At 40.5% G+C, this 22,161-nt stretch overlaps 1 protein-coding gene across 2 annotated transcripts in view; it reads right to left on the reverse strand.

Moving 5' to 3' along the window:
- Positions 1 to 404: 404 nt before the first annotated feature.
- The window catches only part of Top1 (DNA topoisomerase I), an 84,854-nt gene continuing 63,097 nt past the window's right edge, over positions 405 to 22,161 (reverse strand). For both annotated transcript variants that reach the window (XM_028786747.1, XM_028786748.1), the window contains 10 exons: positions 20,400 to 20,587; positions 20,027 to 20,171; positions 12,112 to 12,255; positions 11,049 to 11,234; positions 10,219 to 10,287; positions 9,516 to 9,630; positions 7,512 to 7,639; positions 4,487 to 4,581; positions 3,717 to 3,866; positions 405 to 1,707 (listed from right to left, as the gene is read on the reverse strand). In XM_028786747.1, the coding sequence (XP_028642580.1) occupies positions 1,605 to 1,707; positions 3,717 to 3,866; positions 4,487 to 4,581; positions 7,512 to 7,639; positions 9,516 to 9,630; positions 10,219 to 10,287; positions 11,049 to 11,234; positions 12,112 to 12,255; positions 20,027 to 20,171; positions 20,400 to 20,587 (1,323 nt within the window). In that variant the 3' untranslated portion in view covers positions 405 to 1,604. The remainder of the gene's footprint in view (positions 1,708 to 3,716; positions 3,867 to 4,486; positions 4,582 to 7,511; positions 7,640 to 9,515; positions 9,631 to 10,218; positions 10,288 to 11,048; positions 11,235 to 12,111; positions 12,256 to 20,026; positions 20,172 to 20,399; positions 20,588 to 22,161) is intronic.

Below are 22,161 nucleotides of genomic sequence, written 5' to 3' on the forward strand. Positions count from 1 at the left end.
CTCAGTACAGACTGGAGGCTTTACCATGTAAGAAAGCTATCCTGTTTCTGTTCAGTATACGTGGAAAGCTCTCTACAATTTTTCCCAAATAAAGGAGGCCGTCTCACTCAATCGGCACTGCTCACACTGGGCTCAGGCAGTTCTTAAAGGTTTACTGTACATTCCCTTGCTTTCTGGGCCTATCGTTAGGGATGGAGACTTTGATTTTTTTTTTTTTTTGACTTTGATACTCTTTATTCCACATCAGGACAGATGTACTTCCAGGTCAAGCCCCATATCATCTTTCCGTTGGGAGGGACCAACCTTTGCTGACCTGAATGAATAGACCATGTACTGCACTAAACCTCAGCCCCCGAGCCTTTACTCTGGCCTGGGGCCTCATTCACAAAGAGGCAGACGCTAAGTTTCCGTTAAGTTGTAGGAGTTTATTTTAAATAACCTACAGTTGATTAAAAGGGAATTCATGATAAAAATAGAAGATACTTGAGGAAAGATGTGGGAATGGACTCTGCACACACACTAAACTAACAATGCCTCTAAAACTAATGATTATAGCAAAAAAAAGTCTTCACATTAAATTTTTTCCTTTTTATGGTTTTTTCCATTTTTTACACAATTACAAAAGAAAAAATAAAAGCCCTAAAATCTTGATTATTTTTCCTTTTTGTTTTGTTTTTGTTTTTCTTGGACCAAATGCTCATTTTCCTCTAAATTTATTGACCTGTGGAAGTTTTTATACAATAAAATCTTTCAAATGAAAGACTGGGGTTTCCAAAGAAAAAGATGGATCTCTTAAAGGGTACAAAGAATGGTCAGAACAAAGGATGATGGGAAAATGGTTTCAGTCACTGATTATTTCATTATCCTTAGACTCACTCGCCCTTCATCCCTCCCCAACCCCAAGCTACACGATCTTTAAGATCAAGAAGAAGGCTTAAATATTTTAAAATAATTAAAACGAAATAAAAATTCACATTTAAAAAGGAACACTCAAGTCAGGAAATATTTTCCCATCATGCTTTTCTGTGAATAGGTGTCTGAACCAAAACACTGCCGATGTCACAACTGCTTCAAGTTTAATGAAAACTGATTCCCATGACGATAGAATGACAGCTGTAATAGGTGCGCTGGGTTTTTGTTTTGTTCTACTTAATTTTAAATTCCTGAAATAGGGGAGAGGAGGGAGTTTAGGAATTCGTTTCTATTAAAATATAGAAGTTATTGCAAAACCCTAACTGTAAAAACGCACCAATATAATCAGACTTCGCATACAGTAGCTGAGAGAATCCAAACATTGCAGCAAAACTGAATTTGCCTGGCAGGATGCTGACAAATTCCCATCCACTTGCTCTCTTGAAAATAAAAACAAAATTCAAAACAAATCATACAGCTAGAATTTTGATATCTGAAATATTTTTAAATAAGTTGTCCATAGGACAACTGGCTCAGCTCTCCCTTATAGTATCTCCAGGTCTATCTTTTTGCAAAGATGTTGGTTTGTTAAGACTTGTGGCCTCTCCCTCGGGTGAGGGCAAGTGAGGCTCAGTTTATCCATCTTCCCCAAACCACACTGTTCCTTTTCACAGAACCCCTGCAGAGACTGGTCAAAACTCATAGTCCTCATCAGTCATATCAATGGCCCAAGCAAACTTCTCCCTCTGGGTTTTGTTGTAAATCTTCTCAATCGGGACCCCCCATTTTTTACACCTGCAAAAAAAATAAATAAAATAAATAGACAAACAAATATGGAGACAATAAAGGAGAACAGTCTAGCTCAATGATAGCCCACAGCAAGGGTCCAGAGTCTTCTGGTACACCAAAATATTCAAAGGACTTTATTTTATCACCTCATTTTTTTTTTTAATCTCAACAGAGATTTCTAAAGTAGGCGTTACTACTTTGATATACAAACAAAAAAGACTTTAAACTACAACCATGCAGAGGTGGTAAAAAATAGTGTCCTTGTCACTAGAAAGTGCAGCTAGAATTTTATACTGTGCACTTTGGTCTGAAGCCCATACTTTTGACCACCATCACACTGCTTCTCAACAGTTAATCCAAGGAATGGTGACATGCCTCTGTGGATGACCTGCTGTTGTTCAACTTGACACAGCTACAGTTTATCAGGAAAGAGAATCTCAATCTAGAAAATGCCTATTGGGAAACTGCCTAGATTACCTGTGGGAAGGCCAATAGAGCATTTTCTTGACTAGGTAATGTGAGAAGTTCCAACCCAGCAAGCTAGTAAGCCATATTCCTTTGTGGTGGTCAGTTTCATTTCCTGCATCCATATACCTGTCTTGAGTTCCTGCCCTGACTTCCCTCAGTGATGGAGTATGACCAGAGAGCTGTAAGCTGAAACAAACACCTTCCCAAATTTGCTTTTTGGGTCATGGTATTTTATCACATCAATGGAAACCCTAACCAGAAGAACAAGCTTTACCCCCAAGCCTGAAGACCAAAGTATGATCCTCAGGACCCACATGATGGAAGGAGAGAATCTACCAACTCTTGCCAAACTGTCAGCAGACTCATATACACTGTGGTGTGAATAAGTACACACATGCACACACACACACACACACACACACACACACACACACACACACACTAATGAAAAAGTTAACTCCTAGCAACACAAGCACAAAGCTAGGTCTCTGGTCTAGAATTCAACAACTGGAACTAATTAAACATCTTCAGAAATGATCCCCTTGCTTGGACACTATTGTCTGGGGCCAGGGGAAGCAAGCCTGGAGCAAGAGTAGGGTGGAGGTGTGTCCAAACCCTGAAAATCTCATCCTGAGATTGGCAAGGTTAGATCATTCCCCTTCCCTTCCCCTGTGCCTCACCAGAGGTGGTTATGTAGCTGGTAGCCAGGTTAAACTTCTTTCCCCTTAAAAAAGGTTATGTTCAGCAGCACCTGGATTTCTTCCTCATGCAAATGAGGCATCCCTTTCACCCTGGTCCTGGCCAATGATGTACACTCTCCTTGATAGCCCCTACTCACCCACCAAAGGTTTAAATAACCTCTGCTCTCCCCAATAAACTGAACCAGTTCTCCAACGATATCCCCAGGTGTGTAAGCTTCCCTTCCTTTAGTGCAGTCTGATGATGTGCACTAGGACTGGCTACACAGAGAAGGAAAAGCGGACCAGGGGCAGCACTATGTATACATGAAGGAGTAAGGAAGGGAGGGAGCTTTGTATCTGCACACAGTAGAGAATCTATGTGCCTTTGTAGAATGGACTCGACCTCTGTCTAAGTTACTTGGATCTATGTTCTTAACTCTTTCCTGTGCCTTTCTTCCCTCTTTGTGTTTTCTGGAACTCATTCTGATTTATTTTTGAGATGGAGTCTTTTTATTTAAACCAGTTTGGCTTCAAACTTGTGTCAATCATCCTGCTTTTGCCTTTTAAGTGATGGGTTATAGGCTTACACTATCAAGCCCAGGTTACTTTGTGATTAGAAGAGTAATTAGAAAGCGAGTACCAGATAGACTCCTCTGGCTTCTGCAGGCATGGGCTCCTACACTAATGTGCCTGTGGGGCACCTAGGATATTCCATTGTAACTGTAGACAGGGCTCAGCAACTAGAATGGCAGGCTCTCCTGGAAGAAATGGGAACTTAGACATGGCATGAGGGAGCTGGCAATACTCCCAGAGACTTTTGCCTTTCCTTAACCAACAGGAGGGGCTCTACACAGGCCTAATACTTACCAAGCCACTGTGATCCTAGGGTCCAGATAGTTGAGTTTGGAAGTCCCCAAAGCAATTTGTTTGTTCTCCTCTCGATCTGTGGCTTGAACCTCCAGCTTCATCAGCTGTTCTTCTAGTCTCTGTACAGCCTTCTTTTTTGATTCTACTACCCTGGAAAAAAATGGAAGAATCATTATACATTAAGACTGACCTCTGGACAAGGACAAATAAGTATCCTCACATACTTCTTTTTTTCGAGACAGAGTTTCTCTATGTAGCCCTGGCTGTCCTGGAACTCACTCTGTAGACCAGGCTGGCCTCGCACTCAGAAACCCACCTGCCTCTGCCTCCCAAGTGCTGGGATTAAAGGTGTGAGCCACCACTGCCCGGCCCTCACGTACTTCTTTTTTTTTTTTTTTTGGTTTTTCGAGACAGGGTTTCTCTTTATAGTCCGGGCTGTCCTGGAACTCACTCTGTAGACCAGGCTGGCCTCGAACTCAGAAATCCGCCTGCCTCTGCCTCCCGAGTGCTGGGATTAAAGGCGTGCGCCACCACCGCCCAGCTCCTCACGTACTTCTTAAAGGAGAAAAAAAATCATGGAAAATTTCCCCAAGAAACCTTTGAAAAACAGCTGAGAATTGTGGTTTATCCTGGGAAGCCAAAAGGACCGTGACATCAAAGATGACCAAGGCTACATAATGAGACCATGTGAGCTGGGACACTCAGGCCTCTGAATGACGCTGCCAACTGCTCTCTCTTACCCAGCCCTTGGTACAGTATCAGATACATACTTCTTGGTCTTTGCATCCTTCATGGCTTTGGCATCAGCCTTAGCACTTTTCAGGTCCCTTCGAGCGTCTGCTAGCTGATCTTTCTTGGCATCAATCTAGACAGAGAAAAACAGCAGTACAGTTAGGAATGGCATACAGTTAGGAGAGGGAAAAGAGCTCCATCTTAGAATGTAAAGCTGGGAGCCGTGAAGTGTTCTCTAGTACAAAAAGGTTTTATGAAAACAACAATGGACAATGACTGCAGAAATCAATCCAGCTGCTGTCTGCTGCTCACTTATGTTCTTCAGTGAACTTTAAACAAAACAAAGTTCTATAAGAGTAAACTGGAAATCTGCTTGTAATCTTTCAGGAAAACACTCTGGCTTTAGAAAACAGAGGAGGACCCAGATGACAGCTGTTTTCAAATGAATCCTATGCCAGGCTTTAGTATTTTGTTTGTCAGTCAGTCAGTCAGTCAGTCAGTCAGCTAGCTAGTTTGAAAGAGACAGGGTCTGACTATGTAGCCTTGGCTAGACTAGAACTCACTCTGTAGGCCAAGCTGGCCTTAAATTCACAGAGATCTGCCTGCCCCCGACTCTTAAAATGCTGGGATTATAGGTGTGGGTCACCACTCTGGGTCTTTAGCATTCCTTCTGAGACTACCATAGGAGATACATATCTACCAAGCAAGCCCAGATCATCTCCCACAGTCTGCCAGCTTTAGGAGAGGATATACTACAGAGGATATCCCAGGAAATTAAAAGCTGGCAAGTAGGCATCAACTAGGAACTGCCTCAAGTAGGCTTACTATTTTAGAAAGTAGAGAAGTCTAAAGTGAGAAGAAAATTAGTCATCATTCCCTCCACAAAGGAAATCTTATAGAGTCCATATCTACAAGGAAGAGACAGAACACTTCCGTCATCCTCTCCTGCTTGTTGAACCCTTGGAAACCTAAGTCCTGCTTTGTGTGTTGCTTAGAAACAGCAATATGATGACACTAGAGCTAATGCTGGTGAGTCTGTGCTGCTGGATTCCAAAGAATCCCATCCCTGTGATCACCCCAATGACCTATGCGGTCAAGAGAATATCCCAGAGTAAATACATGTTGACTTACACACACTGGGTTGTTGTTGACTGAGCCTAAAATTTGTTAGACAAATACCACACCCATTGCCACCCTCTACTCTGCCCTGTGGGGGTGGGGGGAGGGCACATAAAATGCAGCCCAAGATTAGAAACAATTCACCATTGTGAGAGAATCATTAAACATTTACTGTTAGTGGCTTCCTTCCAATATCTTTGTTGTTCACAAAGTTACTGGAACTGACTTTGCACACAAAAGCATTGGAGCCACCACCAGGCAGATGCTTCTTAGGCTAGAAATGCAGCAAACTACAGTCTTAACCATTTCTGTGAATGCTAAACTGGCAAGCTATGTCAAATTCTCTCAAAGACTCCATTGACTAACTAGGCAACTGGGCGTGTGTTTACTTTGTGGGCACACAGGAGAAGGTTCCTACACTTGGAGGGCTTCTTTGGCAGGCAGCCTGAGCTGCTCAAACCGTGGTTCCAGAATAAGAGCAACAAATGACCTCCTCACTCTCCAGAAGGGGCTCCTGAACTGGGTAAACAGCACCTGGTACTCACATCTTATTTATTCTGGGCTTCGAATGACAACACATGAGGAAAGTAAGCAGTATCTCCATCTAACAGGGGCAAAGCAAAGGCACATACTAAAATGGGCAGTTTGTAGGGTTCTTAGCTTGCTGACCCTATGCACAGATTAGAGAGGTCTGTGATTGATATTCACTCACTGTGGATCTGGAGGTCCCTTCAGGCCAGCTATATCAAAGCCTCTAGGTTGTAGCTTTAGATTAATATACATTATGCCCGTGTTCTCATCTTGCAGAAATCTCAATAGGAGAATATTCTGAGCCTGAAAATATGTGTTAAGTTTCGCTGCAAAGCAGTTTCTAAAAGTAAATTGTCCAAGTATAGAATTCCATAAATTTGGATCAAAAAATTTATCTGTACTTTGACATTTATTATTTCTTCTTTAATTAACTGTGGGCAAGAACTCAAAGAAATATAACTTGTCCTGTGACTATTACCAACAGATGTTGAATACTTTCCTGTTATGCATTACAGTGTTATAGAACTCTTAAAATGTCACTTTTCTTATCACTGTCTTAAACTTTATAATTATTAGGACCACCTCAAGATCTTAAATGAGGATACTTATTCCTATGCCACAGACTGGGTGTATTTACATATAAATGTTTTGCATTATAACCCTGTGTGTCTGTTTCAACATGAACTATGTTCACTGTGGATTTGAGGGTTCAGACGCATAGTTAAGCAGCCAATGCTGAAAGAGGAAGAAGAGCTACACAGTAGTTCAACAACATCCACTTGTTCTTGTATCAGTCTTTCCCAATAGGGCATGACTCTGACACACATCAACAGATGTACACAGTTCTTCTGGGATCAGGAGGGAATCAAATGCCATTGCTTCACCATTTTTTAAACTTCAAACAATCTAACAGGATTCCTCTCCCTTCCCATGCTTCTGCTTTGGGTATCAAAACCAGGGCTTCATGTACAGCAGACAAGCAAAGGTAGGTTCTGCCACTGAGGTGTATCTTCCTGTCATGTTTTTTAGCCAGAGCACTGAGACTTTATTTTTGTCATGCTAGGGAGCCAGGAGCCTGCTGCACATAAGGCAAACATTCTACCACGTTTTCCTTAAGTATAACCAGGACAACAATTAGCAATTCAGTGGTACATCAAAGTTAGCACTTCAAAACAGAAAGTGGTTCATACAGAACTTGTGTCTCCAGCACAAATATTTTAGGAAAAAACAAATACTATGATACTGTCAAATTATTTCCATCTGTTATCTGTACAAAGAATCTTTCTTTCAAAACAGACGCAGATTAGCCTGCTGTTATCCCAGGCCACACTAGGTCAGATTCCAGAAGCCTCTCATTTTCAGAAGCTATCACACATGACTTCCTTAGCTACCCCACCTTTGGACCCACCATACCTTAGACTGCAAGTTCATCATTGACTTCTCAAAGGTCTTTGGTGGCGCCCTCTGGTGGTTACAAAGAATTGCAACAGCTCGATTGGCACGGTTATAAGATAGAATCTTCGCTGGTACATTCTCATCAGCTACCAAGAAATATAATAGTAACAGCGTCAATTTACATACCAAGAATATACACATGAAATGTCTTCTAGGGGCTTTATCTCTGTGATGGTTATACAGGCCTTCAGCTTATCATAGCCAAATTTCTCTTAAGGCATAAGGTCAAAATTTGAGTCAAAGGCAGTAAATTTCTACATAAGCCTGAGTTTCTGTCACAAGAGGAATTCTGACTCTCTTTTTTATTTTTCTTTAAGCTTATTAGATTTTGTGTCCAGGTCTCATTATGAAGTCCAGGTGGTCTCTAAACTAGTGGGTTCCTGAGTGGCTATAAATACTGTACCCGGCTTGTCTATAATATTACAGGGAAATCTATGGTTTTGGTTTTTGCTTCTTAAACACCTCAGGACTTGGGGGCAGGAGAGATGGTTCAGCTGTTAAGAGCACTGCTTTCCAGACAGTTGTGAGTTCAATTCCCAGCAACCACACAGTGGCTCATCATCATCATCTGTAATGGGATCTGAAACCCTCTCCTGGTGTGTCTTAAGACAGCAACAGTGTACTCACATAAAGCAAATCTTTTTTTCAAACACACACACAAAACAAACCTCAGGAGTCTGGCCATAGACCCTTATACTGTTTTCCTTATTCCCTGTCTCCCACTTACCAGCCAGATGTAGCCTTCAGAAAAAGCTGTACTAGAAGAAACGACTCCAGGAGAATGAGATGAAGGAATCCTAAGCTATACTACAGGGGCTGCAGTGAAGGCTCAGTGGTTAAAAACACTTGCTGTTCATGCAAAGGACCTGTGTGTGGTTTCTAGTGCTCTTGTGGTGGCTCACAACCATCTCTAGTTCTAGGGATCTGACTTTCTTTCTTTTTTCTTTTTTCTTTTTTTTGGCGGGGGGGGGGGGGACCCTGTAACTTGCCCTGTAGACCAGGGTAGCTTCAAACTCAAGAGATTTGTTTGAGCAGGGCGGTGGTGGTGCACACCTTTAATCCCAGCACTCGGGAGGCAGAGGCAGGCGGATTTCTGAGTTCGAGGCCAGCCTGGTCTACAGAGTGAGTTCCAGGACAGCCAGGGCTACACAGAGAAACCCTGTCTCGAAAAAACAAACAAACAAAAAAAAACGAAGGAGATTTTGTCTCTGCCTGCCAAGTGCTGGGCTGCTGCCATGTACAGGCCATGTACAGGCCTTTTAGCCACTGTTTAAACCAGCCCTAAAATACTGATCTCCAGCATACCATCTCTGGCTCTTTTAAGACCATTTGATACATTTACAGAAGACAGTGGAAATTCAGGTGGCAGGAGCCAGAAAGGGTGGCTCTTGCCTACAGTCTCAGCTGTGGGGAGACTGAAGCAGAAGGTTCACTAACTTGGACCACATAATGAATTGTGGCCAGCCTTTAGCTGCAGTATGAGAATTTGTTTTAAATGGAGAGGAAAAGAAGTCCTAAGATCCTAGAGGTAATTATTACATACTATTATGAAGACCAAAAAAAAAAAAAAAAAAAAGAAGAAGAAAGACAGACAGACAGACAGCCTAAGATCCTAGAGGTAATTATTACATACTATTATGAAGACCAAAAAAAAAAAGACAGACAGACAGACTTAGGAAAAAGATTTACATTTCTCTGGTAACCATGACAACTTCACCCTCCCCAATTTAACAGCACTGTCTGTACTCTGTGAGCTTATAAGTAACACAGATAAAACACAAAAATTTTTAGAGCAGAAGCAAAGCTCTTGTCAGTATCCTATGAGATTAATCTAGAGTTTGCGGCAGCAGTGGGAAGAAAGACCTTGGTTTTGCTTAGACAGCTAACGAAGGGAAAGAATGAAGAGAAGGACAACACTGGCCCCATCCCAAGGACAGCACAGTCCTACAGAGTATTGCTTACGGGCTGTGAGCTCTTTAAGCTGCTGCTGTAGCGTGATGGAGGCATTGTAGGTACGGAACACCTTGGCAGTCAAGCCTTCCATGAGATCCTGAAGATGCTTATTTAGAATACCAGTCTGCAGAAAATAAGACAACAAAGAGGATGTCGGAACCGAGGTAAACGCCAAATCACCCTTTCCCTTGCAGTGAGCACTAGGAGTCACTGTGCCAGTGCTGCCACCCACCATGCTGGTCAGTTACTGTCCTGTCCTTCAAGGAGGAAGTTAGCAAGGAAGAAAAATAATTCCAGAATACAGGATTGCATAGTGCCTTTCTATAAAGTATTTTTAATCTTAAGTTCAAAACAACAAATTTGTTCTTTCTTATAAATATCTCTCCCAGTAAAGAAAGCAAGTGAAAGTCTTAGGTCTGTAGCAAAGGCAGCTGGGCATCTCACGAAAGGATAAAAGAGGGAACATTACATGTAAAGCTCAACTCCCTCGGCCTTACGGTTTTGGTAGTAATCCACAGCACCACCCACGGGGTGGGGGGTCGGGGGAAGGAGGGAGGGTCTGCTTCTGGTTACAGATGCACTGAGTGCCCCAAGGGAGGAAGGAAATATAGAATAACACTGGACAAGTTAGACAGAATGGCCAGTCCAAATGTCCTTTGACAACTCTTGAACCCAGGAGCTTGAGGTTGCCTAGTGTCCTGTGTTTACTCACATTAAGTCGATCAAAAAGATCATCCTCAGGCTGCTTGTTCTCCATAAATAGTTGTAAGTTTTTAAAAACCTAAAAAGTCCAATTATTATTTTAAAAATTTTAAGAAATAATTTCAAATTCAAAATAACTTTCAAAAAAGAGAAAAGGCACAAAGACAACCTATATATATTATACCCAAAATCTTGCTTTGTATGTGCAAATTTACATAAATACCTAAGCATCAGTTCTGAACCATTTGTGGCAAACATCCTGGCATCTACTTTTGTTCTTAAGAACAAAAACAGAACTTTATAGCCACCTTATGCTTACCCTAGTTGCTCGATTTAACTGGTACCAACTGTTACCTAGTGGGCTAAAGTAGTAAATACCTATATGCCTATCTTATGGGTCTACAGATATGGGCTCAGAGATCTGAGAACTGAAAGATTACCATTTTATGCAATTGGGAATTAGCCTGGGGCTAAAAAAGGGCACAAGATGACAAGTATACAACATGACCAGGAGATGCTGCGATATACTTACATCACTAAAGTGGCTGGATTCAATTTTAATATTGAGTTTGCTATAAAGGCTAACTCTCTGCAGACTCTGTTATTAACTGCTTCCAGAGAAGTTATTAACTGCCACACATTCCAAGCACTGTAGCAGAGGTTGCAGGGAAGGGTTAAAATGAGGCACGCAATACACCAAGCAGGATCTCGCTTCCTTGAGATCAATTTTACTAGAGCCCATCAAAATGCAGAGCATACAAAAGCCCTCAATAAATATTAGCCAAATGAACAAACAAGTAAAAAGAGCAAGCCAGAGAAGCACAGGCCACATGGACTTACTCGTTTCTCAACTGGGACTTTGTTATAGTATCTGATTGAGTCCTTCCCAGGAAAGTCAAATTCCACCACATACTCCTGACCATCCAATTCTGGGTGTAGATTGATGTGTTCCACTCTAAGTGAACAGCAACCCACAGTGTCTGCTGTCTCTCCTTCTTCCTTCTCATTGCCTGCTCTCAGAGCAAGCTGTGCAGGAAAGGGAATATGGATGTTCAGAAAGAGATGAGCATCAGTGAAGAAACATGGACCACATATGCTCTTAAGGAAACCCTAAACCAGAAGCCCCCAGTTCTATGGATCAGTCTACATAACCTAGAAACTCAGATTTTACAATGTTATAACTCATATGAAAGTCACAGGAATACCCAGAGACCCAAGTTTCTCTACTCCACCCTTGGAGTGGAGATAGAAGAAAAAAATTATAACAAGGCAACAAATGAGAACATTTTCATGAGAATAGTCAGATTAAAAGCTACTATCAATTTTGTGTGAAGTCAGAATTTGGGCTAAAATATAAGTGTAAAATGAAAAAAAAAATCTGAGCACTAAAAAACTGAACTCTATAGCATTATCTTTCAAACTGCAATTGTAATAAATCACACTTTTGGTTCAAGAATTGTATAGGTTATAATCGTCATTTCTAAAAGAATGAAATGGGAAATAACTACCAAAATTCAATGCTACTAGTTAACCAGTAGTTTGTACAACTTCTGATTAATACAAATAAAAATGTTATGTTGGATTTTGACATAAAGTAAGTACTTTTACAGTATAGATTATGGTCAAAAAGCTTGAGCATCACAGTTATTTAAAAAAACAAATGAACAAATAATCAACAATGTTCAGTTTATGCAGATCCTCCCTCCTGTTACAGTGTGAACTGCTCAACAACAAACATACTGTACATGCCTCTTTCTTTGTATCCACATCTACTTTTCCTACTGGGCTAAATTTGAGTATAAGTCACATCAGATATACATTCCTGATCCCTGTATTTACAGAGTAGACACTCCCTATACCTGTAAACAGAACTCTCCAATGTGGATAAAGGAATCTGTCCCACCTTATCAATGAAGTACAGTGCTACAGCTCTCTGCCGAACTTTCATCTCTTTGGACTTCCAGTCTTCCCGATACTGATTTCGGATCTTGTCCACACACTTCTTCAGACGCCGAGCTGTCTCATACTTCTGCCAGTCTTTCTCACCCTGCAGTGGAGCAACACACTGAATATTCAGAGCTCTGTACTCAAGAACAGGAATCTGAGCTTAACCAAAGCTGGAAAAGCATGGAACTGAAGAGAAAGTCTGACAAGGGCATTTAGCCTGACAAGAATACACGCTATTCTACTTTCACATAACTGACTCCTATCTACTTGCTAAGAAAGCTTTCCAATCTAAAAACAGGTTCTCACTCTTGTGAGAATCCCACCAAGTATGCCCCCAAACTGACTTCTGTCAACATAAAGGATGTAAGCATCTCCACTGCTTCACAAGCACCACAGCCTTGCTGTGGAATGTACGCTCCAATACCAGTTTTCTGATAGCACTGAATTCCATTAAATTCAAGACAGCCATAGAGTTTCATGGGCCTATCAAAGAAACAGAAGCCAAGACAACAACATGTAATTACCAAGGAACACAAAACTTCCACAAATACGTGTAATTATTCACCATTTCCTCACTTCTTCATTTAAAAACGATCTCTCATTTGACTGACAAAAAATGTTTCTGGGAACACCATCCTTCCTTTTCTTCTTTCTTTGGCTTTCCAAGACAGGAGTTCTCTGTGTAGCCCTAAATGTTCTAGAACTAGCTCAGTAGATTAAGCTGCCTTAATCTCAGAGATCTGTCAGTCTATGCCTCCAAATGTTAGGATTAAAGGCGTGTACCACCACCGCCTGGCTTCTTAAAAACAAAACAAAACAGCTTTTGGCATAAAGTTTGAGATCTGATCCTAAAGCCCATGAAGTGTCATGAAAATGTTACACATGCTCGGTATTATAAACCTAACCAAGAACCTGTAGCTGGGAAGCTCACAGGTCTGATGGGTGAAAAAGAAAGCACTACTGTGATTTTGCTAAATGAATAAGGCATCAGGCTGCCTTCTGACAGACTTGGTCCTCATCAGCAGAGTTGTACAATGGGTTTGGTTAATATCAAGGCTGAAACTGGTCAAAGTACAGAGAACAAAATGTCTGTGAAATATTCAGGCACGAATGGGACCTCTACACACACATTCTGACCTCAAGGTTCAGGAAGCATCAGAAAAGGTGATGGAAAGACTTAAAGAGGTACAAGCAGGAAAGACTGAGGCCAAGGTATCTTCTAAACATGGTAGGGCCATTGCACTCAGAAACTACTGTGGTTGCCTGCACAGTATCAAGCCAGTTGACATTCCATCATGAAGTGGGGAGGGATACACAAGCTCCCACTCCTAGCTGAGGAGCTATTGACATCTGGTAACTGCTAGTGTGTATTTGTAGTGGTCTCTTTTGAGATGTGGTACCTGGTAGCTTTCCCATGCCCCACTGAACAGCCCCCACCTACGCATACATATATGGACACCACTAATTCAACTGAATCAATTACTAAAAAGAGAAGACACAAAGTTGAGACAATGATGTGTGTGGAGGGAATCTGGTGGTAGTTGGGAAGTGGGGAGTTGTACATTGTATGAAATTAATAAAGACTAAATAAAAAATATTATTATTATTTTTTAAAAAGACTGACACTAAACAACAGAGTTCTGTTACCACCCTGAGAAACAGACTCGAAAGCAAGGATTAATAATGTCAAGTGAGAGAGATAAGGAAAATTCCACACAGGCAAAATTTTACAAGTTACAAAACTGACTACATTAAGAACCTAAGAATCTGAGGCTGGGGATGGCTTATCATTTGAGAGCCCTTGCTGCTCTCTTCCAGAAGATTTGGGCTCAATACCCATATCAGAAGTAACCTGTAACTCTAGCGCCAGAGGAATCTGATGCCTTCCACACTGCAGAACTCAAATGCATATGCCCCTATATAGACACATGGAATTTAAAGAAAAAGAAATAACCCAAGAATTTCTACCCTTAATTCTTTGATCCTACAACAAAGGAGAGGATGTGGTAGTGATTTCTTTCTGTATATTCTTTTTGTATTTCTACCTGAGACAAAAGGACCTGACTCATAGGACCACATGAAGGCATAGGGGTGCATGGAACAAAAAAAAAAAAGGCTTACTTCCAGATCTTAACAAATGCTCAGAAAGCAATGCTTTTTTTTGGATGTGCTAAGGAGTCGTCAACATTTCCTCACAATTGTGTGTGTACTGTTTGTATGGAATTGTTTGGCTTTAAAACAAGAGGTTCAATAACTTATAGTTGTCTCATTTCCCAGGGAGCTGAAAATTTCTCTCTGATTTCTCTAAGTACAACTTGACATTTAAGAATGAATTAGAGGGGGGCTGGAGAGATGGCTCAGTTGTTAAGAGCACTGACTGCTTTTCCAGAGGTCCTGAGTTCAAATCCCAGCAACCACATGGTGGCTCACAACCATCCGTAATGAGATTGGATGCCCTCTTCTGGTGTGTGTGAAGACAGCTACAGTGTACTCATCAATAAAATAAATAAATAAATAAATAAAAAAAAAAAAAAAAAAAGAAGAATGAATTAGAGGCCGGGCGGTGGTGGCGCACGCCTTTAGTCCCAGCACTTGGGAGGCAGAGGCAGGCGGATTTCTGAGTTCGAGGCCAGCCTGGTCTACAGAGTGAGTTCCAGGACAGCCAGGGCTACACAGAGAAACCCTGTCTCGAAAAACCAAACCAAAAAAAAAAAAAAAAAAAAAAAAAAAAGAATGAATTAGAAAAAGTACAATACAAGCTATCCTCCTGGTACAAAGCAATAATGCACCTCTATCACAATTTCTTACATAAACCACAGCCAACAAGACACCTGAGACACTCACTAAAGTACACTATCTAGTCAGGAGTGGACTCTTTTCACCACTCCAAAACACATAAGCATTGGTCTATCTCAATGATTGCTGGGAGTATGAAGTAGTGGTCAGGCAAACAAGGTTTGAGAAAGTGAAGTAAGTAATTTATAGAAGAAACCACTAAAGAACAAACCAAAGTTTTGGCCTCCTGGAACAAACCAAAGTTTTCTCTAGAACACTAGGATGGGGATCAAAAACAGAAGACACCCTGAGAAAGACTAACAGACAAGGGCTAGCCTCCAAGTATGCTTATCCTGGTTGCTTTCAGTGCTGCTAAACAGAACCTATAAAATTATAATAGACTTAAAACTTTTTTTGGACTGCTTTCCATCTAGGTCTTCCAGGGAGTCACATCAAAAGCAGCACAGAAGGTCCTTTCCTGCCACTGGCAGAGATGCGCTCCCTCAAATTCTATCACCACATCATAACATTTCTAATGTGGAGTAGAAAATGTTTGATAAAACAAAGGCAGACAGATATCGTAGGAGTCTTCGATTCCCTTTCCTCTTTCCCTACTTGGCAACTTCTCCATAATGGAGAGAAAACTAGTTAGTGACAGTTATAAACCAGTGGCCACCATACTTTTAAATGTAGATACTTATCCACTCAATAATATGGGCAGACGGAGTCAGGGCTGCAGAGCAGGAAGTGAGTTGCCTTTTAACTCTTCTCAGAATCTGTACTGGAGAAGATGCCATTTGCAATTTCACATACTTTTGAGTGGGTGAATAAGATGAACTCAGGCTGGTTGCTCAGAGGCTTGTACTTGAAATAGGGTCTTGCACTGGCCCAGAACTCATAACTTAGGCCAGATTGTTAGACAAGCCAGGCCCAGGGATTCCTCTTGTCCCTACCTCCCCAGCTACCATTTGAATTGTCACATCTTTTATCTTTACTTTTGAAATTTGCATACATTTATATAATATGTTATCTATCTTCCATTTCTCCTCAAGACCCCTATACCTCCTTTTTGGTTTTATGATAACTCAGTAAGAACAGTTAGTGCCACCCATAAATCCTCTATGTGTGTATTGGCACAGTAGCATTCACTGAAGTATATGAAATCTATCAGAATCTAGAAAAAGAAAAAAACAAGGCCTCCCTAGTAGCTCTGGCTAGCCTTGAACTTGCTACAAAGACCAGAATAGTCTTAGACTCAAAGAGATTCTTCTGCCTTCCAAGTACTAGGTTAAAGGCTGTGCCACCAGAGTAGTTTTTTCATTAAGTGATTGGGTATATTGGACATAGTGCTAAAGATCTGACAATGCCAGATAAGACAAGAACTTATTATATATCATCTATTCTTACATATTTGAATTATTTCATTAAAATAAAACCCAGAGCCAGGCAGTGGTGGTACATGTCTTTAATCCCAGCACTTGGGAGGCAGAGGCAGGTGGATTTCTGAGTTCGAGGCCAGCCTGGTCTACAGAGTGAGTTCCAGGACAGCCAGGACTACACAGAGAAACCCTGTCTCGAAAAACAAAAAACAAAACAAAACAAAACAAAAAACAAAAAAACAACAACAACAAAAAAAACCCTCAGAGCTGGAAAATATTTTTCAGAGGTTAAGTGTACTTTCTGCCCTTACAGAGGAAGTAGGTTTGGTTCCTAGCAACCATAAACAGCTCTCCCTAGCTACCTCTGGTTCAGGGGATCTGATGCCTCCTTTTATTGGACTCTGCAGACACAAGACACATAATAGTGCATTATGCAGGCAAAATACTCATACATATAAAATAAAAATAAATAAGCCTAAAACAACAACACCTCTCCCCCCAAATCCTAAAGCTTGAACTTATGTCTTTATTTAAGAATGGAATACTTCTCTGGGTAGCAGTACACTATTCATGGTGCTATCAGACTCTTCCCTCTGAAGCCACTGCTGTTCTGCTAGATGAAGGAGCCTAAGACAAGATGGAGAAGAGCCTCAAGAAGCCACAGGCACTGCCTCCTAAACCCTGGTGGCCAACAGTCCCACCTTTCCAGACCTGTAATGACTCTTGGGAATCTCATCCCAGTTGTCTCAAGTCAAGCATTCTATCATGAGGTGATTCTCAAGCTTATTACTGTAACCATCTTGTAGAAAACTAGAAAAACCCTTACTATGCAGTTATCTGGTTACTGTCTAGAGTAAGATTGGCTGACACCTCTGCTCTTGAGGTGCTGCCCTGGCTTGCCTAGAAGGGATCTCACTCTTGTGAGAACTGTAGTTTCCTTAATTTTTGCCTATAGGAGGACACAACACAACAGCCACATACTTGAAATCGACTCCCTTTCCTTCACTCTCACTGGCATCACCTGCACTACAGTTTCTTGCCTGAAGAACAGCTATCTAGAGGACTCCTAACTTCCTGTTTTTATCCAATACAGGCTGCACCAAGCAGTAGTCAAAACTATCAATTATGTCAGTCCAGTCTTATTTTCTTTACATCTAGGTCAGTAGCTTCCTTTTGGACTTATTTTAAAAATTTTTTACGTTGGAGCTGAAGTCCTGAGCTGTCTGCTTCTGCAGGGCCTTTTTCATGTTCTTACTGCTCAAAAAGTACTCAAACATGAATGCTCTTTCTCATGGAAGACATTTCAAAAGGTCTCATTCTAGCATTGGAATGCTAATTCCCTTTGTTTTTCTTTCTAGTGGCAAACGAGATTCCTATTCATCTCAAAAATCTAACCTTAAATATTATCTTTGTGGAAACACCTTCCCCGAATTTGAGCCAAGACTGAGCCCTGAGGTATAGTCTTAAACGGCAGTTATACTTCTGTGCAGCAGCATTCATCATAGTCTATATTTACTGGTGTGATAATTTGTCAGACTTGCTAATCTTGCTGAAATTGTTAACCTATGTTTAAGCAGCCTTACATTCAAAGTCCTTAAATGGTTCTCTTCCTGGAACAGAACAGTCTTCTTTGGCATGTTATTTAAGACTGACCACAATTTGACAGCAGGATGTCATGGGAGAGCATGAGATTGGAGATCTCAATTATATTCTGAGAAGACTGATAAGAGTTGCCAGCTATTGGATCTAGGACTTTTAAAAAAAAATTCCCACAGACTAAATTTATTCATGAATATATGCATGTAATGGTTATTAAATGCCAACTTATATGAAAAAGGTTTTTAACACTAAAATAATCATCATTACAGATTGACGATATTCTCACTGTGGTGCATATACATAGAATGAATGTACCATTAGTGTGATATTTAGTATATTAATAATATTATAGAGCCACCACTACCTGGTAGTTGTGGTATCTGTGGTACATGCACATTACAGTGTGTGGTATATGTGTGTGGATGTAGGCATACATCTCTGTGTAAGCATGAGGAGACTTTCTACCTTTATTTTTAAAAGATTTTTAGTTTATGTTTATAGGTATTTTTTTGCCTGGCTGTCTGTGTACTACATACATGCAGAGGCCACAGAGGCCAGAAGAGGGTGTCAGATCCTCATAGAACTGAACTGTTTGTGAGCCGTTGTATGTATGGGTGCTAGGAATATCAAACACTGGCCATCTGGAAAAACAGACAGACAGTACTCTTAGCCACTGAGTCATCTCTTTAGCTCCTCCACCTAATTAAGAAACTGAAGACCACAATCTCAGCTAAGCTGGCTGGCCAGGGGCTCCTAGAATCTGACTGTATATATTCCCAACACTGAAGTCTCGGGTATGCATGGCTATGTCCAGCTTTACGTGGGTGCTGGAGATGTGAACTCCATCTTCTTGCTTTTACAAAGTGTTCTTACTCATTGAGCCTTCTCCCCTAGTCCTATCTGACACTGTGTGACTTTTCACATTCCTGTATACCAATTTACCTTCCTCTTTTGTCCATAAGCACCCAAGTCTTTTTAGAAGACCTCTTTAAAGGCTAATTTTAATCTGATTTCCTTTAAAAAGTCCATTCTGATGTTAAGAATAGCTACTCTATTAATAAGAACAATTACCTTTCTTCTAACACAATTGGATCCTTACATAATTTGCCCACCAACCTACAATTCCATAAAGGAATAAAACTATGGTTTCTTTATCCACTTTTGTAGTTCTGTAAACTACTCATGGAAGAAAGGAATAACAGAGTCTCAGTTTTTCCATCTGATTCTATACTTACTCTGAAACAGAAAAACTATTTTCCAATTTATTTGAAGAAAGTATCCAGATGGTACAGGGTATAAGCTAGAAAGCATGCAACATTTACATAGCTTTTTTATCTGTGACTCTCAGATCTTAACGGAAGCTAAATCCTTATAAACAAGGGTTTCAAAAGTCTTTAGCTTCAGACTCTTAAATGGAAAACAGTTCTAAAGACTACACAGAGCCTATTTCCTTGGCTGTTTTTTAAGAACCCAATGTCTCTTTTGGTTATAGTTCACTTATTCATAAAGTCTGATGGAAGAAGCTTATAAAACTCTCAAGAACACAGAGTATATAGCTACCTGGCTAACAAGATCCCAAGACAGTCCCTCTCACTAAGTCTAACAATTGAAAACAACTGAGTATGTAAGATGCACATGGTGGGCTAGCAATATTTCAATCACAACTTAAAGGAACCTACTCAGATGAGACATCAGAAAGCGTAAAGTATTTAAAGCTGGATGTCATAGCTTGTTTTTACACTTAGAGAAAAATAATTTCTACATTTCTCACATAAACTTACTAACCATGTCATCACGTCCTAACTACCAGACAGTACCACTGACTATGAAGGCAAGAGCTGCACCTGCACAAACACTGTTACCACATGCACTCACTCAGAACATAATGGGATTTCAGAAATTTTCCACAGGTAAGATTACAGTAGGACATAAACATAAAACATTTTTAAATAAAAGTTTACCAGGTAACGCTAGCCATGAAAGTGCTTGCCCTTTCAGGGAGAAGGTAGGTTTTAAATTTGTTAAAATCAGTCTCGAAAACACATGGCAACACAACCCAAAGAGAAAGAGATTATTGCATTAGCCCCACCAATGGGTGTACCCTATGTTTATGCTTACCTTGATTCGTGAACTGGGATTCAGCATGATGTATTTGATAGAACCTTGGATATTCTCTGTCCAGGAGACCAGCCAAGTAACCTTGTTATCATGTCGCACTTCCTTCCATTTATGTCCAGGAGGAGGGGAAGGGACCTTTGCATCTCTATGAAAATAATCACACAGAAGGAAAGTGAAACAAAAAGTGACAAACCATGTCTCCTCTTATCCTACCCTCAATTCTGAACAAAAACTTGGGATACTTAACCATGCAAGTGCTACAATGCTCTCACAGATAGATCTCCTCTTAACACTGTGAGTAGTCCCAACCGCCAGCCTTGAGGAAATAGCCCTGCACCCACTTCTCCCCCTCTAGATGAACTGTTGTGCTCACTTGCTACAGTTGATGATGATGTCCTCGGGCAGGATCCGTCTCTTCAGCATACCCATCTTGGGGTGGTTGCCTCGGCCTCGGAAAAGCCCTGGAGGCTCTATCTTAAAGTTGGCAATCCGCTCTCTATGATTATCCATTACACAAAAGCCATATTCTTTCAATAATTTTTCATTTTCTTCTTTAATTTTCTAAAATAGACCAAGGAAGTATACAAAATGGATTCAAACTCCTGCATGCTAAGAATTACGTATGTTTATCTCTTGCAGAAGAAAGGTCAAGGTAAAGTCTAAAAATCACTCAGAAATGAACTCAAATATAGGAAAACATCTAGTAGATTTTAAACATACATACATACATACAAACATACATATATATATAAAATTGCCAAAAAGATCTATCAAGAATAACTAACTTTACACAATTAACAGATTCTCAACTTTTGTCTTTTGTAGTACTGCAGACTAAACTGTTTCTACCACTGAACTAAAGCTTCAACCCTTAATCTTCTATTGTAAAGGGTATAGATTTATAAACGTCATTTATTTTTAGTTTAGCTTAGTTTAGTTTAAAGGACCTGGTCTCATGTATCCCTGGATGTCTTCAAACTCTCTACGTAACTGAGAGTGCCACTGAATTCCTGATCCTCGTCTCCACTTTCCAAGAGCTGACAGTCTAGGCATGTACCATCACCACACGTTTATGCAGTGCTGGGGAACAAAATCATAGCTTCATGCACATTAGGAAAGGCCTGTACCAACTGAGCTACTGTAGCCCCAGTCCTGCCTAGGTATTTTAAAATGTGAGCCTTATAAAGAAGAGGTAAATGCTGGGTAGTAAAGAAGAACTGAATGCAAAAAAAAAAATGGAGACTCATAAAAGGATATAAAGCTAGTTTTTTTTCCCTTTTAGTTTCAACTCTTTCATGGATTTTGTTTTGGTTTGTTTTGTGGTAGAGGATAAGTGCATAAAACATACATTTGACAGTGTAAATTGAAAGTGTAAAATTTAATGTGCACCTTCAGAATCACTATTCTGTTTCATTGAGAGGTATAGCCTTTGTCTCTGGCTAATTTTAGTGTGTGATGTTTCTGGGTTTTTTGTTTTTTTTCGGTCTTAGTTAGGGTTTTACTGCTGTGAACAGGCACCATGACCAAGACAACTCTTATAAGGACAAATTAATTGGGGCTGGCTTATAGGTTCAGAGGTTCAGTTCATTATCACCAAGGTGAGAACATGGCAGCATCCAGAAGGAGTTCATCTAGTTCTACATCTTCATCTGAAGGCAGCTAGTAGAATACTGACTTCCAGTCAGCTAGCACGAGGGTCTTAAAGCCCACACCCACAGTGGCACATCTACTCCAACAGGGCCACACCTTCTAACAGTGCCACTCCCTGGGTCAAGCATACAAACCATCATAAACCATCAGTTCTTCATAATCAAATTTTAATTAAAAAGAAAAACCGTACTAAGGACTGGGGATGAAGGTCAGTTATAGAACAAAATGTCATAGCATTTCATCATTTCCTGAAAGAACACTGCCATAGCCACTTAACAGCATTTCCCATGGTGTTTAAAGCCCCCAATGAACTGTCTCAGATTCTTTATTGGGTATGTGGTATATAGTTTTTTTGTTTGTTTGTTTGTTTTCTGAGATGAAGCAAACAGAGGGCTCTATGTTTGGTAGGCAATCATTCTCCTACTGAGTTAAATTTCCAACCCCATATTTTATAGTACATGATCCTTAATCCACAAAGGTATGGT

This window comes from Grammomys surdaster, unplaced genomic scaffold (genome assembly GCF_004785775.1).
Source record: "Grammomys surdaster isolate TR1022 unplaced genomic scaffold, NIH_TR_1.0 125574, whole genome shotgun sequence".
NCBI classification, from domain to species: Eukaryota; Metazoa; Chordata; class Mammalia; order Rodentia; family Muridae; genus Grammomys; species Grammomys surdaster.